Source organism: Pristiophorus japonicus, chromosome 5, assembly GCF_044704955.1.
Source record: "Pristiophorus japonicus isolate sPriJap1 chromosome 5, sPriJap1.hap1, whole genome shotgun sequence".
Taxonomy (NCBI): Eukaryota; Metazoa; Chordata; class Chondrichthyes; family Pristiophoridae; genus Pristiophorus; species Pristiophorus japonicus.
Window position 1 is genome coordinate 251,332,153 of NC_091981.1, and position 17,195 is coordinate 251,349,347.

General features: G+C 46.6%; 1 protein-coding gene across 7 annotated transcripts in view; it reads right to left on the minus strand.

Annotated features, from left to right (window-relative positions):
• Positions 1–17,195, minus strand: part of LOC139264671 (partitioning defective 3 homolog) — a 984,694-nt gene that overhangs the window by 271,707 nt on the left and 695,792 nt on the right. For all 7 annotated transcript variants that reach the window (XM_070881547.1, XM_070881545.1, XM_070881551.1 and 4 more), the window contains exon 15: positions 15,212–15,362. In XM_070881547.1, coding sequence (XP_070737648.1) covers positions 15,212–15,362 — 151 coding nt within the window. The remainder of the gene's footprint in view (positions 1–15,211; positions 15,363–17,195) is intronic.

Here is a 17,195-nt window from a genome sequence, read left to right on the forward strand (position 1 = left end):
TTATAACCGGAAGGTTGTTCGTGTCCTCCTTCGTGAATACCGAACCAAAGTACTTGTTCAATTGGTCCGCCATTTCTTTGTTCCCCGTTATGACTTCCCCTGATTCTGACTGCAGGGGACCTACGTTTGTCTTTACTAACCTTTTTCTCTTTACATATCTATAGAAACTTTTGCAATCCGTCTTAATGTTCCCTGCAAGCTTCTTCTCATACTCCATTTTCCTTGCCCTAATCAAACCCTTTGTCCTCCTCTGCCGAGTTCTAAATTTCTCCCAGTCCCCAGGTTCGCTGCTATTTCTGGCCAATTTGTATGCCACTTCTTTGGCTTTAATACTATCCCTGATTTCCCTTGATAGCCACGGTTGAGCCACCTTCCCTTTTTTATTTTTATGCCAGACAGGAATGTACAATTGTTGTAGTTCATCCATGCGGTCTCTAAATGTCTGCCATTGCCCATCCACAGTCAACCCCTTAAGTATCATTCGCCAATCCATCCCAGCCAATTCACGCCTCATACCTTCAAAGTTAGCCTTCTTTAAGTTCTGGACCATGGTCTCTGAATTAACTGTTTCATTCTCCATCCCAATGCAGAATTCCACCATATTATGGTCACTCTTCCCCAAGGGGCCTCGCACAACGAGATTGCTAATTAATCCTCTCTCATTACATAACACCCAGTCTAAGATGGCCTCCCCCCTAGTTGGTTCTTCGACATATTGGTCTAAAAAACCATCCCTTATGCACTCCAGGAAATCCTCCTCCACCGTATTGCTTCCAGTTTGGTTAGCCCAATCTATGTGCATATTAAAGTCACCCATTATAACTGCTGCACCTTTATTGCACGCACCCCTAATTTCATGTTTGATGCCCTCCCCAACATCACTACTACTGTTTGGAGGTCTGTACACAACTCCCACTAATGTTTTTTGCCCTTTGGTGTTCTGCAGCTCTACCCATATAGATTCCACATCATCCAAGCTAATGTCCTTCCTAACTATTGCCTTAATCTCCTCCTTAACCAGCAATGCTACCCCACCTCCTTTTCCTTTTATTCTATCCTTCCTGAATGTTGAATACCCCTGGATGTTGAGTTCCCAGCCCTGATCATCCTGGAGCCACGTCTCCGTAATCCCAATCACATCATATTTGTTAACATCTATTTGCACAGTTAATTCATCCACCTTATTGCGGATACTCCTTGCATTAAGACACAAAGCCTTTAGGCTTGTTTTTTTTAACACCCTCTGTCCTTTTAGAATTTTGCTGTACAGTGGCCCTTTTTGTTCTTTGCATTGGGTTTCTCTGCCCTCCACTTTTCCTCATCTCCTTTCTGTCTTTTGTTTTTGCCTCCTTTTTGTTTCCCTCTATCTCCCTGCATTGGTTCCCATACCCCTGCCATATTAGTTTAACTCCTCCCCAACAGCACTAGCAAACACTCCCCCGAGGATATTGGTTCCGATTCTGCCCAGGTGCAGACCGACCGGATTGTACTGGTCCCACCTCCCCCAGAACCGGTTCCAATGCCCCAGGAATTTGAATCCCTCCCTGCTGCACCATTGCTCAAGCCACGTATTCATCTGAGCTATCCTGCGATTCCTACTCTGACTAGCACGTGGCACTGGTAGCAATCCCGAGATTACTACTTTTGAGGTCCTACTTTTTAATTTAGCTCCTAGCTCCTTAAATTCATTTCGTAGGAACTCATCCCTTTTTTTACCTATGTCATTGGTACCAACGTGCACCACGACAACTGGCTGTTCTCCCTCCCTTTTTAGAATGTCCTGCACCCGCTCCGAGACATCCTTGACCCTTGCACCAGGGAGGCAACATACCATCCTGGAGTCTTGCTTCTACTCCAAAAGTGAGTTCTCAGGTGGCTGCACAATCCAATGTGGGAATTACAGTCTCTGTCACAGGTGGGACAGACAGTCGTTGAAGAAAAGAGTGGGTGGGGGACCTGGTTTGCCGCTGTCTGCGCTTGGTTTCTGCATGCTCTCAGCGACGAGACTCGAGGTACTTGACGCCCTCCCAGATGCTCTTCCTCCACTTTGGGCGGTCTTGGGTCAGGGATTCCCAGGTGCCGGTGAGGATGTTGCACTTTGTCAAGGAGGCTTTGAGGGTGTCCTTGAAGCGTTTCCTTTGCCCACCTAGGGCTCGCTTGCCATGTAGGAGTTTCAAGGAGAGCACTTGCTTAGAGAGTCTGCTATCTAAGCGGATGATGTGGCCCGCCCAACAGATCGAGTGTGGTCAGTGCTTCAATGCTGGGGATGTTGGCCTGAGCGAGCACACTGACGTTGGTGCTTCTATCCTCCCAGTGGAATTGCAGGATTTTGCGGAGGCAGCGCTGGTGATCGTTCTCCAGCACTTTGAGGTGTCTGCTGTATATAGTCCATGTCTCTGAGCCATTTAGGAGGGCAGGTATCACTTCTGCCCTGTAGACCATAAACTTGGTGCCAGATTTGAGGTCCTGGTCTTCAAACACTCTCTTCCTCAGGCGACCGAAGGCTACTCTGGCACACTGGAGGTGGTGTTGGACCTGGTCATCGATGTCTGCCCTTGCTGATAGTAGACTCCCGAGGTATGGAAAATGATCCACTTTGTCCAGGCCTCGTCGTGGATTATGATGACCAGGGGGGTAGCTCTGTGTGGCGGGGTCAGCTTGGTGGAGGACCTTTGTCTGACGGATGTTTAGCGTAAGGCCCATGCTTTCGTACGCCTCGGTGAAGGTGTTGACAATGGCTTGGAGTTTGGCCTCTGAATGTGCGCAGACGCAAACGTTGTCCGTGTACAGTAGTTCGGTTGCAGAGGATGGAATGACTTTGGATCTAGCCTGGAGGCGACAAAGGTTGAAAAGACTCCCACTGGTTCTATAGTTCAGTTCCACTCCAGCGGGGAGCTTGTTAAGAGTGAGATGGAGAATTGCAGTGAGGATGATTGAGAAGAGGGTTGGGGCGATGCCGCAGCCCAGCTTGACCCCGGTCCGGACGTGGATTGGGTCAGTGGTAGATCAAATGGTCAGGATCACGGCTTGCATGTTGTTGTGGAGCAGGTGGAGGATGGTGCCAAACTTTTGGGGGCAGCTGAAACAGAGGAGGATGCTCCATAGTCCCTCACGGTTAACAGTGTCAAAGGCCTTTGTGAGGTCAAAGAAGGTCATGTACAAGGTGCTGTTCCCGGCATTTCTCTTGTAGTTGTCGCACGGTGAAGATCATGTCCGTTGTACCCCTTAATGGTAATAGATGAGGACTAGTATGCATGTCAACCGTGGCTCAGTGGATACCACTCTCATCTCTGAGTCAGAAATTTAAGAGTTGGGCTGATAAGCGGCAAGTAACATTCATGCCACACAAGTGCCAGGCAATGACTATCTCCAACAAGCGAGAGTCTAACCACCGTCCCTTGTCACTCAACGGCATTACCATCGCCAAATCCCCCACCATCAACATCCTGGGGGTCACCATTGACCAGAAACTTCATTGGACCAGCCACATAAATACTGTGGCTACAAGAGCAGGTCAGAGGCTGGGTACTCTGCAGCGAGTGTCTCACCTCCTGACTCCCCAAAGCCTTTCCAGCCTACAAGGCGCAAGTCAGGTGTGTGATGGAATACTTTCCACTTGCCTGGTTCAGTGCAGCTCCAACAACACTCAAAGCTCAACACCATCCAGGAGAAAGTAACCTGCTTGATTGGCACCTCACACTACACCATAAACATTCACCCTCCACCACCGGCATACCATGGCAGCAATGCGTACAACCTACTAGATGCACTGCAGCAACTCGCCAAGGTTTCTTTGGCAGCTTCTCCCAAATCCGTGACCTCTACCAACTAGAAGGACAAGGGTAGCAGGCGCATAGGAACACCGCCATCTCCAAGTTCCCCCCCCCCACCCCGCCCCCCAAGTTATATACCATCCTGACTTGGAAATATATCGCCGTTCCTTCATCGGTGATGGGTCAAAATTCTGGAACTTCCTTCCATACAGCACTGTGGGAGTATCTTCATCACATGGACTGCAGCGGTTCAAGAAGGTGGCTCACCACCACCTTCTCAAGGGCAATTATGGATGGGCAATAAATGCTGGCCTTGCACAAATGCCATGAACAAATTTTTTAAAAAAGTTAAAATGCAGAGACTTGAGCACAAGATCTCGGCTGACACTCCAGTGCAGTACTTTCAGATGCCTGCCCTCTCGGGTATAAGTAAAAGTACCCATGGCACTGTTGGATGAAGTGCAGGGGAGTTATCCACAGTGTCCTGGCCAATATTTATCCCTCAACCAATGTCACTAAAAAACAGATGATCATTTAGTTCATTGCTGTTTGTGGAACCTTGCTGTGTACAAATTGGCTGCCCCGTTTTCTACAACAGTGATTATACTTCATTGGCAATAAAGCGCTTTGTGACATCCCGAGGTTGTGAAAGGCACTATCTAAATGCAGGCCTTTCTTTTTCTTTTAGTAGAGCCACTAACCCAATCACTCCATGTTGCGTGTATCATGTTGCATTACTGAGCCACATAAATTCAGGAGTCAAGGGTTATGGGGAACAGGCAGGAAAGTGGAGTTGAGGCCAAGATCAGATCAGCATGATCTTATTCAATGGCAGAGCAGGCTCAAGGGGCCAAATGGCCTACTCCTGGTCCTATTTCTGATTCTCTTGTGTTCTTAAATCTGAAAACTTCAATCCCCGACCCAAGCTGAATTAACCCATGTTAACTGGTTGGGATCAGGGTGGAATTAAATAAAAATCAGTCTTAGTTGCAATTGCTGTTCGCTATCCAGTAACCTGTCATTAGAAGTGCAGCAGTAGACGTCTGCTGAAGAAAGGACTGAATTTGGCTGTGACAGTCCATCCAATCAATTAGCTTGCCAAAAATCAGTAGCCAGGTTCAAAATACAAAGAATGGATTCATGATCATAGAAACCGCATCTGTACAAGATACTAATCCGCAAGATTATTTTTATTTAGAATTCCAAGGGAAAGTTGTCCAGGCCCTACTGCTGGAGATGGGGAGAGAGAAAAAAATTCCATTCCCATGTCAAAGTATAATTTTTTATGACTTTCATCTGTATTATTTTTTCTTGTAGTAAAAGAATTCCACCCATTCACATAAAACATAGAATTTCCAGCCACATCATCTGAAAACATCATAAACACCACAATCTCTTGATCATAAGATCCACAGCTTTGGATATTTATAGATTTTATTTGTAAAAACAGACAATAATCAACAGTGGAACATCACATTTATGGCATGCGAGAGAAACCTTTGGAAACTGGGTTATATGTTACTTCCACGTTCACATACTGAAAGAGGAATTCCATTGTTCCTCACACAAGACATGCAATCATATGGGCTCCCCCCACACCACTACAGTTCTGTAAACTGTGTTATAATTATGTTGAAAATGAGATTTAAACAAAAGAATGGTAATCATTTTTACACTGTCCATGGACAGCGGTTTGGTAGATGAGGCAATCCAACAAATAATAAAGCATTTTTTATTCTCCGCCACCTCCTCCTACCTCCCCCTGGACCATGCCCCCACTACTGAACATCAAGCCATAATTTTCCAGACCGTCACTGACCCCATCTCCTCTGGAGATCTTCCCTCCACAGCCACCAACCTCATAGTTCCCCAACCCCGCACAGCCCGCTTCTACTCCTTCCCAAGATACACAAACAGGACTGGACCCGGTAGACCCATTGTTTCAGCCTGCTTTTGCCCACAGAACTTATTTCTTCCTATCTCGACTCTAATTTTTCTCCCCTTGTCCACTCGCATCCCACCTACATCCGCAATTTCTCCAACACCCTATTCACTTTAACAGTTTCCAGTTTCCCGGCCCCAACAGTCTCCTTTTCACCATGGACGTCCAATCCCTCTACACTTCCATCTCGCACCACGATGGCCTGAGGGCACTCTGCTTCTTCCTCGAGCAGAGGTCCAACCAGTCCCCATCTACCACCCTCCTCCTCCGCCTGGCTGAACTGGTTCTCACATTGAACAACTTCTCCTTTAACTCCACTCACTTTCTCTAAATTAAAGGTGTTGCTATGAAAACCCGCATGGGTCCTAGCTATGCCCGCCCTTTCGTGGGAGATATGGAACATTCTTTGTTCCAGCCCTGCTTGGGTCCATTCCTTCACCTTTTTTTCCGGTACATTGATGTGTGTAGTAATGCCATTTCCTGCTCTCGCCCCGACCGTGAAAATTTCATTCACTTTGCATCCAATTTGCACCCTTCCCTCACCTTCACTTGGTCCATCTCCAACTCTTCCCTTCCCTTCCTCGACTTCTCTGTCTCCATTTCTGGGGATCGGCTTTCGACCAGCATCCATTATAAGCCCACTGACTCAGACAGCTACCTGACTACACTTCCTCCCACCCCGCATCCTGCAAGGACTCCATTCCATTCTCCCAGTCTCTCCGTCTCCGTCGCATCTGCTCTGACGACACCACCTTTCACACTACTGCCTCTGACATGTCTTCCTTTTTCCTGAACTGAGGATTCCCCTCCGCCGTGGTTAACATGGCCCTTGACCGTGTTTGTTCTATTTCCCGCACCTCTGCTCTCATCCCTACCCCTCCCTCTCAGAACCTCGATAGGGTTTCCCTTGTCCTCACCTTTCACCCCACCAGCCTCCACATTCAACTGATCATCCTCCGCCACCTTAAGAGAAGTAGCGGCAGGGATTGTGGATGCATTGGTTGTAATTTATCAAAATTCCCTGGATTCTGGGGAGGTCCCAGCAGATTGGAAAACTGCAAATGCAACGCCCCTATTTAAAAAAGGAGGCAGACAAAAAGCAGGAAAATATAGACCAGTTAGCCGAACATCTGTGGTTGGGAAAATGTTGGAGTCCATTATTAAAGAAGCAGTAGCAGGACATTTGGAAAACCATAATTCAATCAAGCAGAGTCAGCATGGATTTATGAAAGGGAAATCATCTTTGACAAATCGTCTGGAGTTCTTTGAGGATGTAACGAACAGGGTGGATAAAGGGGAACCAGTGGATGTGGTGTATTTGGACTTCCAGAAGGCATTCGATAAAGTGCCATATAAAAGGTGACTGCACAAGATAAAAGTTCATGGGGTTGAGGGTAATATATTAGCATGGATAGAAGATTGGCTAACAAACAGAAAACAGAGAGTCGGCATAAATGGTTCATTCTCTGGTTGGCAACCAGGAACTAGTGGGGTGCTGCAGGGATCAGTGCTGCGAACCCAACTATTTACAATCTACACTAACTGTTGTGTATCCGCCACCAGGGAGCGCATTCTTTGAAGTCCCAAGGGATCCCAGCATCCCTTGGGAGCACTGTATATAAGCCGGCCCCGAATGCCTGTTCCTCAACTCTGGAGTGTCTTAATAAAGGCTGAGGTCACTGTTACTTTAACCTCCCTGTGTGCAGCCTCATCTGTGTTAGGAACACAATAACTGGCGACGAATATACGAATCCAATGCAAAGATGCAGCAAACTGTGGGCATCCTGGAGAAGTTCTCAGAGGGTGAGGACTGGGAAGCCTATGTCGAACGGCTAGACCAGTACTTTGTAGCCAACGAGCTGGACGGAGAAGGAAGCGCTGCAAAAAGGAGAGCAGTCCTCCTCACAGTCTGCGGGGCACCGACCTACAACCTCATGAAGAATCTTCTGGCTTCGGTGAAACCCACAGATAAGTCGTATGAGGAGCTTATTACACTGGTTCGGGAGCATCTTAACTCCAGGGAAAGCGTGTTGATGGCAAGGTATCGGTTCTACATGTGCCAGCGATCTGAAGGTCAGGAAGTGGCGATCTACGTCGTCAAGCTAAGGCGACTTGCAGGGCAATGTGAGTTTGATGGCTACCTGGAGCAGATGCTGAGAGACTTTTTTGTACTGGGCATTGGCCACGAGACCATCCTACGAAAACTTTTAACTGTAGAGACACCGACCCTCAGTATGGCCATTGCGATAGCACAGACGTTTATGTCCACCAGTGATAACACCAAACAAATCTCTCAACACACAAGTGCTAGCAATGTTCATAAATTAACTGGAACTGTGTTTGCAAGCAGAAATGTACAGGGAAGAAACCACAAGTCTGCAAGTGCCAGCAGGCCTCAGGTGACCCAGATGACTCAGAGACCGCTACAAAGGATGAATGCAAGGCAATTCACTCCTTCCATTCAGCCTCTTCATGCCGCTTCAAAGGGTATGTTTGCAAGAGCTGTGGAACAATGGGGCACCTCCAACGAGCTTGCAGACGAGCCGCAAGCTCTACAAAACCTGCTAACCACCACGTGGCAGAGGAAGATCGGTCCATGGTGGATCAAAACAATTTTGAGCCTCAGAGAGAGGAGGCAGATGCTGAAGTACAAGGGGTGCACACATTTTCGACGAAATGTCCACCTATAATGCTAAATGTAAAATTGAATGGCTTACCCATAGCCATGGAACTGGACACTGGTGCTAGGCAATCCATCATGAGTAAAAAGATGTTTGAGAGACTGTGGTGAAACAAGGCACTCAGACCAGCCCTGAGCCCCATCCATACGAAACTGAGAACGTATACCAAAGAGCTTATCACTGTCCTGGGCAGCGCCCATGGTCAAGGTCACCTACGAGGGCACGGTGCACGAACTGCCACTCTGGATTGTCCCAGGCGATGGCCCCACACTGCTTGGAAGGAGCTGGCTGGGCAAAATCCACTGGAACTGGGATGACATCAGAGCGCGATCACATGTCGATGAGGCCTCATGTACCCAGGTTCTTAACAAATTTCCTTCCCTATTTGAGCCAGGCATTGGAAACTTTTCTGGGGCGAAGGTGCGGATCCATTCACCACAAGGCGCGAGCAGTACCTCATATAATGAGGGAGAGAGTGGAAATCGAGCTGGACAGGCTGCAATGCGAGTGCATCATCTCCCCAGTGGAATTCAGCAAGTGGGCCAGCCCGATTGTTCCAGTACTCAAATGTGATGGCACGGTCAGGATTTGCGGCGATTATAAAGTAACTATTAATCGTTTCTCACCACAGGACCAATACCTGCTACCTAAGGCAGACGACCTATTTGTGACGCTGGCAGGAGGCAAGATGTTCACCAAGTTCAACCTGACTTCGGCCTACATGACGCAGGAGTCTTCAAAGGGCCTGACCTGCATCAACACACACATGGGACTGTTCATCTACAACAGATGCCCGTTTGGAATTCGGTCGGCTGCAGCGATCTTCCAGAGAAACATGGAGAGCCTACTTACGTCTGTACCATGCATGGTGGTTTTTTAGGATAACATATTGGTCATGGGTCGGAACACCGTTGAGCACCTACAAAACCTGGAGGAGGTCCTCCAGCGACTGGATCGCGTAGGGCTGTGGCTGAAGAGGTCGAAATGCGTCTTCGTGGCAACAGAGGTGGAGTTTTTGGAGAGAAAGATCGCGGCGGACGGCATTCGGCCCACAGACGCTAAGACAGAGGCTATCAGGAATGCGCCCAGGCCACAGAACGTCACGGAGCTGCGGTCGTTCCTGGGACTCCTCAACTATTTTGGCAACTTCCTACTGGGGTTAAGCACCCTCTTAGAGCCCCTACATGTGTTATTGCGTAAAGGTGAGAACTGGGTATGGGAAAAAAAAACAAGTAATTGCTTTTGAGAAAGCCAGAAACATTTTATGCTCCAACAAGCTGCTTGTATTGTATAACCCGTGTCAAAGACTTGTGCTAGTATGTGTCGCGTCGTCGTATGAAGTCGGGTGTGTATTACAACAAGCTAACATTGCGGGGAAGTTTCAACCTGTCGCCTATGTCTCCAGGAGCTTGTCTAAAGCCGAGAGGGCCTACAGCATGATTGAGAAAGAGGCATTTGCGTGTGTGTTTGGGGTGAAGAAAATGCATCAATACTTGCTTGGCCTCAAATTTGAGCTGGAAACCAATCACAAGCCCCTCATATCCCTGTTCGCTGAAAACAAGGGGATAAATACTAATGCCTCAGCCTGCATACAAAGGTGGGCACTCGCGCTATCAGCGTATAACTATACCATCCGCCACAGGCCAGGCACTGAGAACTGGGCGGATGCCCTCAGTCGGCTACCATTGCCCACCACAGGGGTGGAAATATCGCAGCCTGCAAACTTGTTGATGGTGGCGCAGCCCGCACATTTGTTGATGGTCATGGAAGCATTTGAAAATGATAAATCATCTGTCACGGCCCACCAGATTAGGACTTGGACCAGTGAAGATCCTCTGCTGTCCCTCGTAAAAAACTTTGTACTGCATGGGAGTAAGGCCAGCAGCCCCTTTGAAATGCAAGAGCTAATCAAGCCGTTCCAGTGGCGAAAGGACAAGCTGTCCATCCAGGCAGACTGTCTGTTGTGGGGTAACCGCGTAGTGCTGCACAAAAAGGGCAGAGAGACATTCATCTCAGATCTCCACAGCGCACACCCGGGTATAGTAATGATGAAAGCGATAGCCAGATCCCACGTGTGGTGGCCCAGTATCGACTCTGACTTAGAGTCCTGTGTACGACAATGCAGCGTGCGTGCAGTTGATCAACGCGCCCAGAGAGGCACGACTAAGTTTGTGGTCCTGGCCCTCCAGACCATGGTCGAGGATCCATGCTGACGATGCGGGCCCGTTTCTCGGTAAAATGTTCCTGGTGGTGGTGGATGCTTTTTCAAAATGGATTGAATGTGAAATAATGTCGGGAAGCACCGCCACCGCCACCATTGAAAGCCTGAGGGCCATGTTTGCCACCCACGGCCTGCCTGACATACTGGTCAGTGACAACGGGCCATGTTTCACCAGTGCCAAATTTAAGGAATTCATGACGCCCAATGGGATCAAACATGTCACCTCGGCCCCGTTTAAACCAGCCTCCAATAGGCAGACAGAGTGGGCAGTACAAACAATCAAACAGAGCCTTAAATGAGTCACAGAAGTCTTACTCCAAACCCGCCTGTCCCGAGTACTGCTAAGCTACTGCACGAGACCCCACTTGCTCACAGGTGTGCCCCCGGCTGAGCTACTCATGAAAAGGACACTTAAAACCAGGCTCTCGCTGGTTTACCCCAACCTGCATGATCAGGTAGAGAGCAGGTGGCAGCAACAAAATGCAAACGATGGTCACGCCACTGTGTCACGGGAAATTGATCTGAATTATCCCGTGTATGTGCTAAACTATGGACATGGTCCCAAGTGGATCGCGGGCACGGTGATAGCTAAAGAAGGGAGTAGAGTGTTTGTAGTCAAACTAGACAATGAACAAATTTGCAGAAAGCACCTGGACCAAACGAGGCTGCGGTTCACAGACTGCCCTGAACAACCCACAGCAGACACCACCTTCTTCGAGCCCACAACACATACCCAAAGGATCAACACCACCACCCCGGACCAGGAAATCGAACCCATCACGCCCAACCGCCCAGCAAGGCAAGGCTCACCCAGCAGCCCTGTGGGGCCAACAACACGCCAGCCCAGCAAGGGCACAGCCAACACACCAGAACAGACATTTGTACCGAGGCGGTCCACCAGGGAAAGAAATGCTCCCGACCGCTTCACCTTGTAAATAGTTTTCACTTTGACTTTGCGGGGGGGGGGGGGGGGGGGGAGTGATGTTGTTTATCTGTAAAGCATGCACTCCCATGTTCCACCACCAGGGAGCGCATCCCCTGAAGTCCCAAGGGATCCCAGCATCACTTGGGAGCACTCTATATAAGCCGGCCCCTAAGGCCTGTTCCTCACTCTGGAGTGTCTTAATAAAGACTGAGGTCACTGTTACTTTAACCTCCATGTGAGCAGTCTCATCTGTGTTAGGAACACAATACTAACGACTTGGAAGAAGGGACTGAGTGTGACGTAGCCAAGTTTGCTGACGTTACAAAGATGGGAGGAAAATCAATGTATCAGGAGGACATAAAAATTCTGCAAAAGGACACAGAGTGGACAAAAACTTGGCAGATGGAGTATAATGTTGGAAAGTGTGAGGTCATGCACTTTGGCAGAAAAAAATCAAAGAGCAAGTTATTATTTAAATGGAGAAAGATTGCAAAGTGCCGCAGTACAGCGGGACCGGAGGGCACTTGTGCATGAAACATAAAATGTTAGTATGCAAGTACAGCAAGTGATCAGGAAGACCAATGGTATCTTGGCATTGGTTATTGCAAAAGGGATAGAGTATAAAAGCAGGGAAGCCTTGCTATAGCTATACAAGGTATTGGTGAGGCCACACCTGGACTACTGTGTGCAATTTTGGTTTCCATATTTACGAAAGGATATACTTGCTTTGGAGGCAGTTCAGAGAAGATTCACTAGGTTGATTCCGGGGATGAGGGGGTTGACTTATGAGGAATGGTTGAGTAGGTTGGGCCTATACTCATTGGAATTCAGAAGAATGAGAGGTGATCTTATCGAAACGTATGAGATTATGAGGGAGCTTGACAAGGTGGATAGAGAGAGGATGTTTCCACTGATGGGGGAGACTAGAATTAGAGCGCATGATCTTAGAATAAGGGGCCACCACCCATTTAAAACAGAGATGAGGAGGATTGTAAGATTAGGGTTGTAAATCTTTGGAATTCGCTGCCTCAGAGAGCTGTGGAAGCTGGGACATTGAATAAATTTAAGACAAAAATAGACAATTTCTTGAACGATAAGGGGTTATGGGAAGCGGGCGGGGAAGTGGAGCTGAGTCCATGATCAGATCAGCCATGATCTTATCGAATGGCGGAGCAGGCTCGAGGGGCCGTATGGCCTACTCCTGTTCCTATTTCTTATGTCCTTATTTCCGCCACCTCCAGAGTGATCCCACGACCAATCACATCTTCCCCTCCCCTCCCCTCTCAGCATTCCGAAGAGAGCACTCCCTCCGCGACACCCTGGTCCATTCCGCAGTCACCCCCAGCACCCCCTCCCCTTCCCACGGCACCTTCCCGTGCAAGCGCAGAAGATGCAACACCTGCCCTTCCCACTAACCAGGCCCCAAATATTCCTTCCAGGTGAAACAGCGATTTACTTTTTCTTCTTTCAATTTAGTATACTGTATTCGCTGCTCACAATGTAGTCTCCTCTACATTGGGGAGATCATTGAGTGAACCCTTTGCCGAGCACCTCTGTTCAGTCCGTAAGCATGACCCTGAGCAACCGGTCGCCTGTCACTTTAATTCCCCGCTCCACTCCCACTCCGACATCTCCGTCCTCGGCCTCCTGCACTGTTCCAATAAAGCTCAACACAAGCTCGAGGAACAGCACTTCATCTTTCGTTTAGGCACTTTATAGCCTTCTCGACTCAACATCAATTGCGACAATTTCAGATAACCTCTACCCATATTTGGCTCCCTTCCCCCACCCACAATCTTATGTTTTTTTTTTCTTTGACTCCAATGGCAGCTGATCATTATTCTGCCATTCACACCCTATCTCGACTAACCTTTTTCTAACTCCTGGCATTACCATTTCAATTCAGCCCATCGTCCCTTTTGTCTCTCTAATCTCTCCTGCCTTCCACCCTGTCACAGACCTTCCCTTTTGTTCTTTCTTCCCCTCCCCCTTTCAGTGCTCCTTAGGAATCTGTTCTTTTTTTGAACATTCGCCAGTTCTGATGAAGAGTCATCGACCTGAAACGTTAACTCTGTTTTTCTCTCCCCAGATGCTGCCTTACCCATTGAGATTTCCAGCATTTTCTGCTTTTATTTCAGGTTACAGCATCTGCAATATTTTGCTTTTGTAATAATAAAGCATACATACTCTATTCAATACCAAGCTTGATGGATGAATGGCCTTTTGACAAAAATTCTGCATGCCACCAAAATCATTCATTTAAAAAAAATCATTTCCCTAATCCTAATGAGTTGACTATAATGTGGACTTCTATACAAACAGGTGAACCTTTATTAACCAGGTGCTTCTCTAAGAGTTCCACATTGTCTCACAGAAAGAGCTAATAACCTCATTAACGACTGTAAGTCAAGTGAAATGTATAGTCTCGATCTGAATAAAATTAATTCTCACTGTATATCGAGAGCTTTTTTTCTCACTTTCACTCTCCGTTGACTTTGCAATGTTTTGTAACAATGTCAGAAAAAAGTATAATTGGAACATAGAAGAAATAGGAGCAGGAGGAGTACATTCGGCCTCTCGAGCCTGCTCCGCCATTCATAAGATCATGACTGATCTTCTACCTCAACTCTATTTTCCTGCACTATCCCCATATCCCTCGATTCCCTTAATACCCAAAAATCTATCGATCTCTTCTTGAATATACTCAATGACTGAGCCTCCACAGCCCTCTGGGGTAGAAAATTCCAAAGATTCACCACCCTCAGTGAAAAATTTCTCCTCATAAGAACATAAGAAATAGGAGCAGGAGTAGGCCATTTGGCCCCTTTGAGCCTGCTCCGTCATTCAATAAGATCATGGCTGATCCAATCATGGACTCAACTCCACTTTCCTGCCCATTCCCCTTCACTCCACTGTAATTCAAAAATCTGTCTATTTCAACCTTAAATATATTCAATGACCCAGCCTTCTCAGTTCTCTGGGCTAGAGAATTCCAAAGTTCATGACCCTCAGAAAAGAAATTCCTCCTCATCTTTATTTTAAATGGGTGACCCCTTATACTGAAACTATGCCCCTGGTTTTAGATTCCCCCATGAGGGGGACACATCCTCTTTGCATCTACCCTGTCAAGCCCCCTCAGAATCTTATATGTTTCAATAAGATCACCTCTAATTTTTCTAAACTCCAATGAGTATAGACCCAACTTGCTCAACCCTTCTTCATAAGACAACCCCTTCATCTCAGGAATCAACCTAGTGAACCTTCTCTGAACTGCCTCCCAATGCAGGTATATCCCCCTTCTTAAATAAGGAGACCAAAACTGTATGCAGTATTCTCGGTGCAGTCTCACCAACGCCTCTGTCTTAAATGGCCGACCCCTTATTCTGAGACAGTGAGCCCTGGTTCTAGATTCCCGAAGCCAGGGGAAACATCCTCCCTTGCCAAGCCCTGTAAGAATTGTGTATGTTTCAATGAGATCACTTCTCATTCTTCTAAACTCTACTCAATCTCTCCTCATAGGTGAATCCCCCATCCCAGGAATCCGTCTGGAATACTAGACAAAGAAAAGCAGACATGGGTTTAATGGTCCTGTATCAGTGAAACAAACTATACTAATTATCCTCTGACAAATCTTAAAAAGAACCAAAGGTCAACAAGGTCTTGACTCACCCATCAGTCTGTTAAACCCAATATTCCTGGTGGGTGACTCATCCAGTCCCTCGATTCCACTGTAAAGTGAATGTGAAATCCTTCGCTCTCTGTCATCCATCACAGCATCAATAGGCAACTCAGGCCCAGGGGGACTCCCAGGTGTCTCAAGCTGGGGAGAAAGAGAAAATCTACATTGAAGGACTATTTAGCAGCATGGGGGAATACAATAAGTTGCCCTAGGCCTGCACCCGTCTGGGTACTCAATGAACTAGAACTCCTCACCTAGATTCAAAATAATTTGCTATGACAGTCCTGCTTAATGACTAACTTTCTACGCCACTTTGCACAATACCTCCCATGGTGCCCTGTCAGCTTTCAACACTCCTGGAAGAATATAGGAATTAAAAGCTCCCTTTCGGTTGTTCGTGTATTTTTTTTAAATCAAAAAATCATTGGAATCACAAAAGGTTGTAAGATGCATAATATATTGGAGATTTTTTTGTTTTCAGAAACAACAAAATTGCAGTTGCAATGGAAGAGAGAGAATGTGCCGTCAAATGCTGATTTATGTTTTCCCGGGATTTAAGGCTAGTCAAATTTTGTCTCGATTTTGTACTGAAACAGAAAGTAGGCTGATTTAACTAGTTCTGACATTTGCTTTGGGATTTAAATAATTCTGAGTGATTGATACATGCCAATCAAACTAATCCATGCAACTCTAAACAACAGAATATCAATATTGTTAGATTTAAAATCAAGTTTTATAAGTAGGAGTAAGCCATTATTTCCAGTAAGAGGCCCTCCATTCAATTTGTAGTTGTCATTATCTCAATTGGATTGGGTGCAGTGGATTAGACTCAAGCTGTTCATATCTGCGAGTCTGATTCAAATCCAGCAGAGATCAACAGGATGAGAGCTTCTCTCGTTTTCTGGCTGCAATGGTCCTCTGTGAAATGAGTTTGGGCAAATCTCACTTCACTTCCCTGTGGGCCCTCAGCACACAACTGCCATTAAGTGAGTGAGGTTGGCAATTTGGTGTCAGCATGGTTGGTGTGGTCAATGGAAAATGCCATACTTGTGCTCGTCTGAGGTTGGGGCTGAAGCACATTGTAAAGGCATAGTCGAAGTAGCTTTAGGCTGCCTCTGACCTGTAAATGCTCAATGCCTTCACACAGTGCCTGAAATACAAAGTGCCTCATTTATCAACACTAACAGTCCTCACCTCAACAGCCCAGTGCTCAAAAACGTACAAAAATACAATTTATAATGCATATAATTCACAAAAACACAATGGGTAACTGTCAAGGATAAGGAACAAACTAGATCTCTCTAAAATGAACTGACAGTGATTTGAATGATTCAAATTGCTTTGGATTCAGGAGGACCTGTCCCTTTACAGAAAATTATGACATCTGTTTTCAGAGGGATAACATCCCTCTGCACCTTCAAAAGTGTGATTTTTGCTGTTCCTGCACAGATGGCACAATGTTCCCCTGTGCATGTATATCACCATTTACAATTTCCTACTATTAGTTTTCTGCCATCATGGTGGGCATTAGCGAGCATCTGTGGCTGCAACAACAGTATTATCAAGGATTGGGCAGGTTTTAAAACAACAGATTGCTTTGATATTTTTCAAATACATTACTAATAACTTGGGTGGATATTATAGAATAATTCAAAGATTTCCAAACAGGTGCTGTGCAAGGCAAGGGCATTTGATTCAAGGCACTTCTTAAGAAAATGCATTTGATCTTTGATTGTCTGGTAATGGAGAATGTGTCTGAGTGGAGTACATGTGTCCCCTGTAACTTTGTGGTAGGGCCTGCATTTCCCGTAATCTAGTCGAGAATAAGCAACTTATAAAGTAGCTATATGTGCTATTTGTCCAATATGTGACGGACAAAGGCAATAGTTGTAGTTTCAAGCACCAAAACTTGGATGTTTTCAAAGCCCAATACAAATTCTGAATAAAATGATCATTCATATAATAGTATGGCAT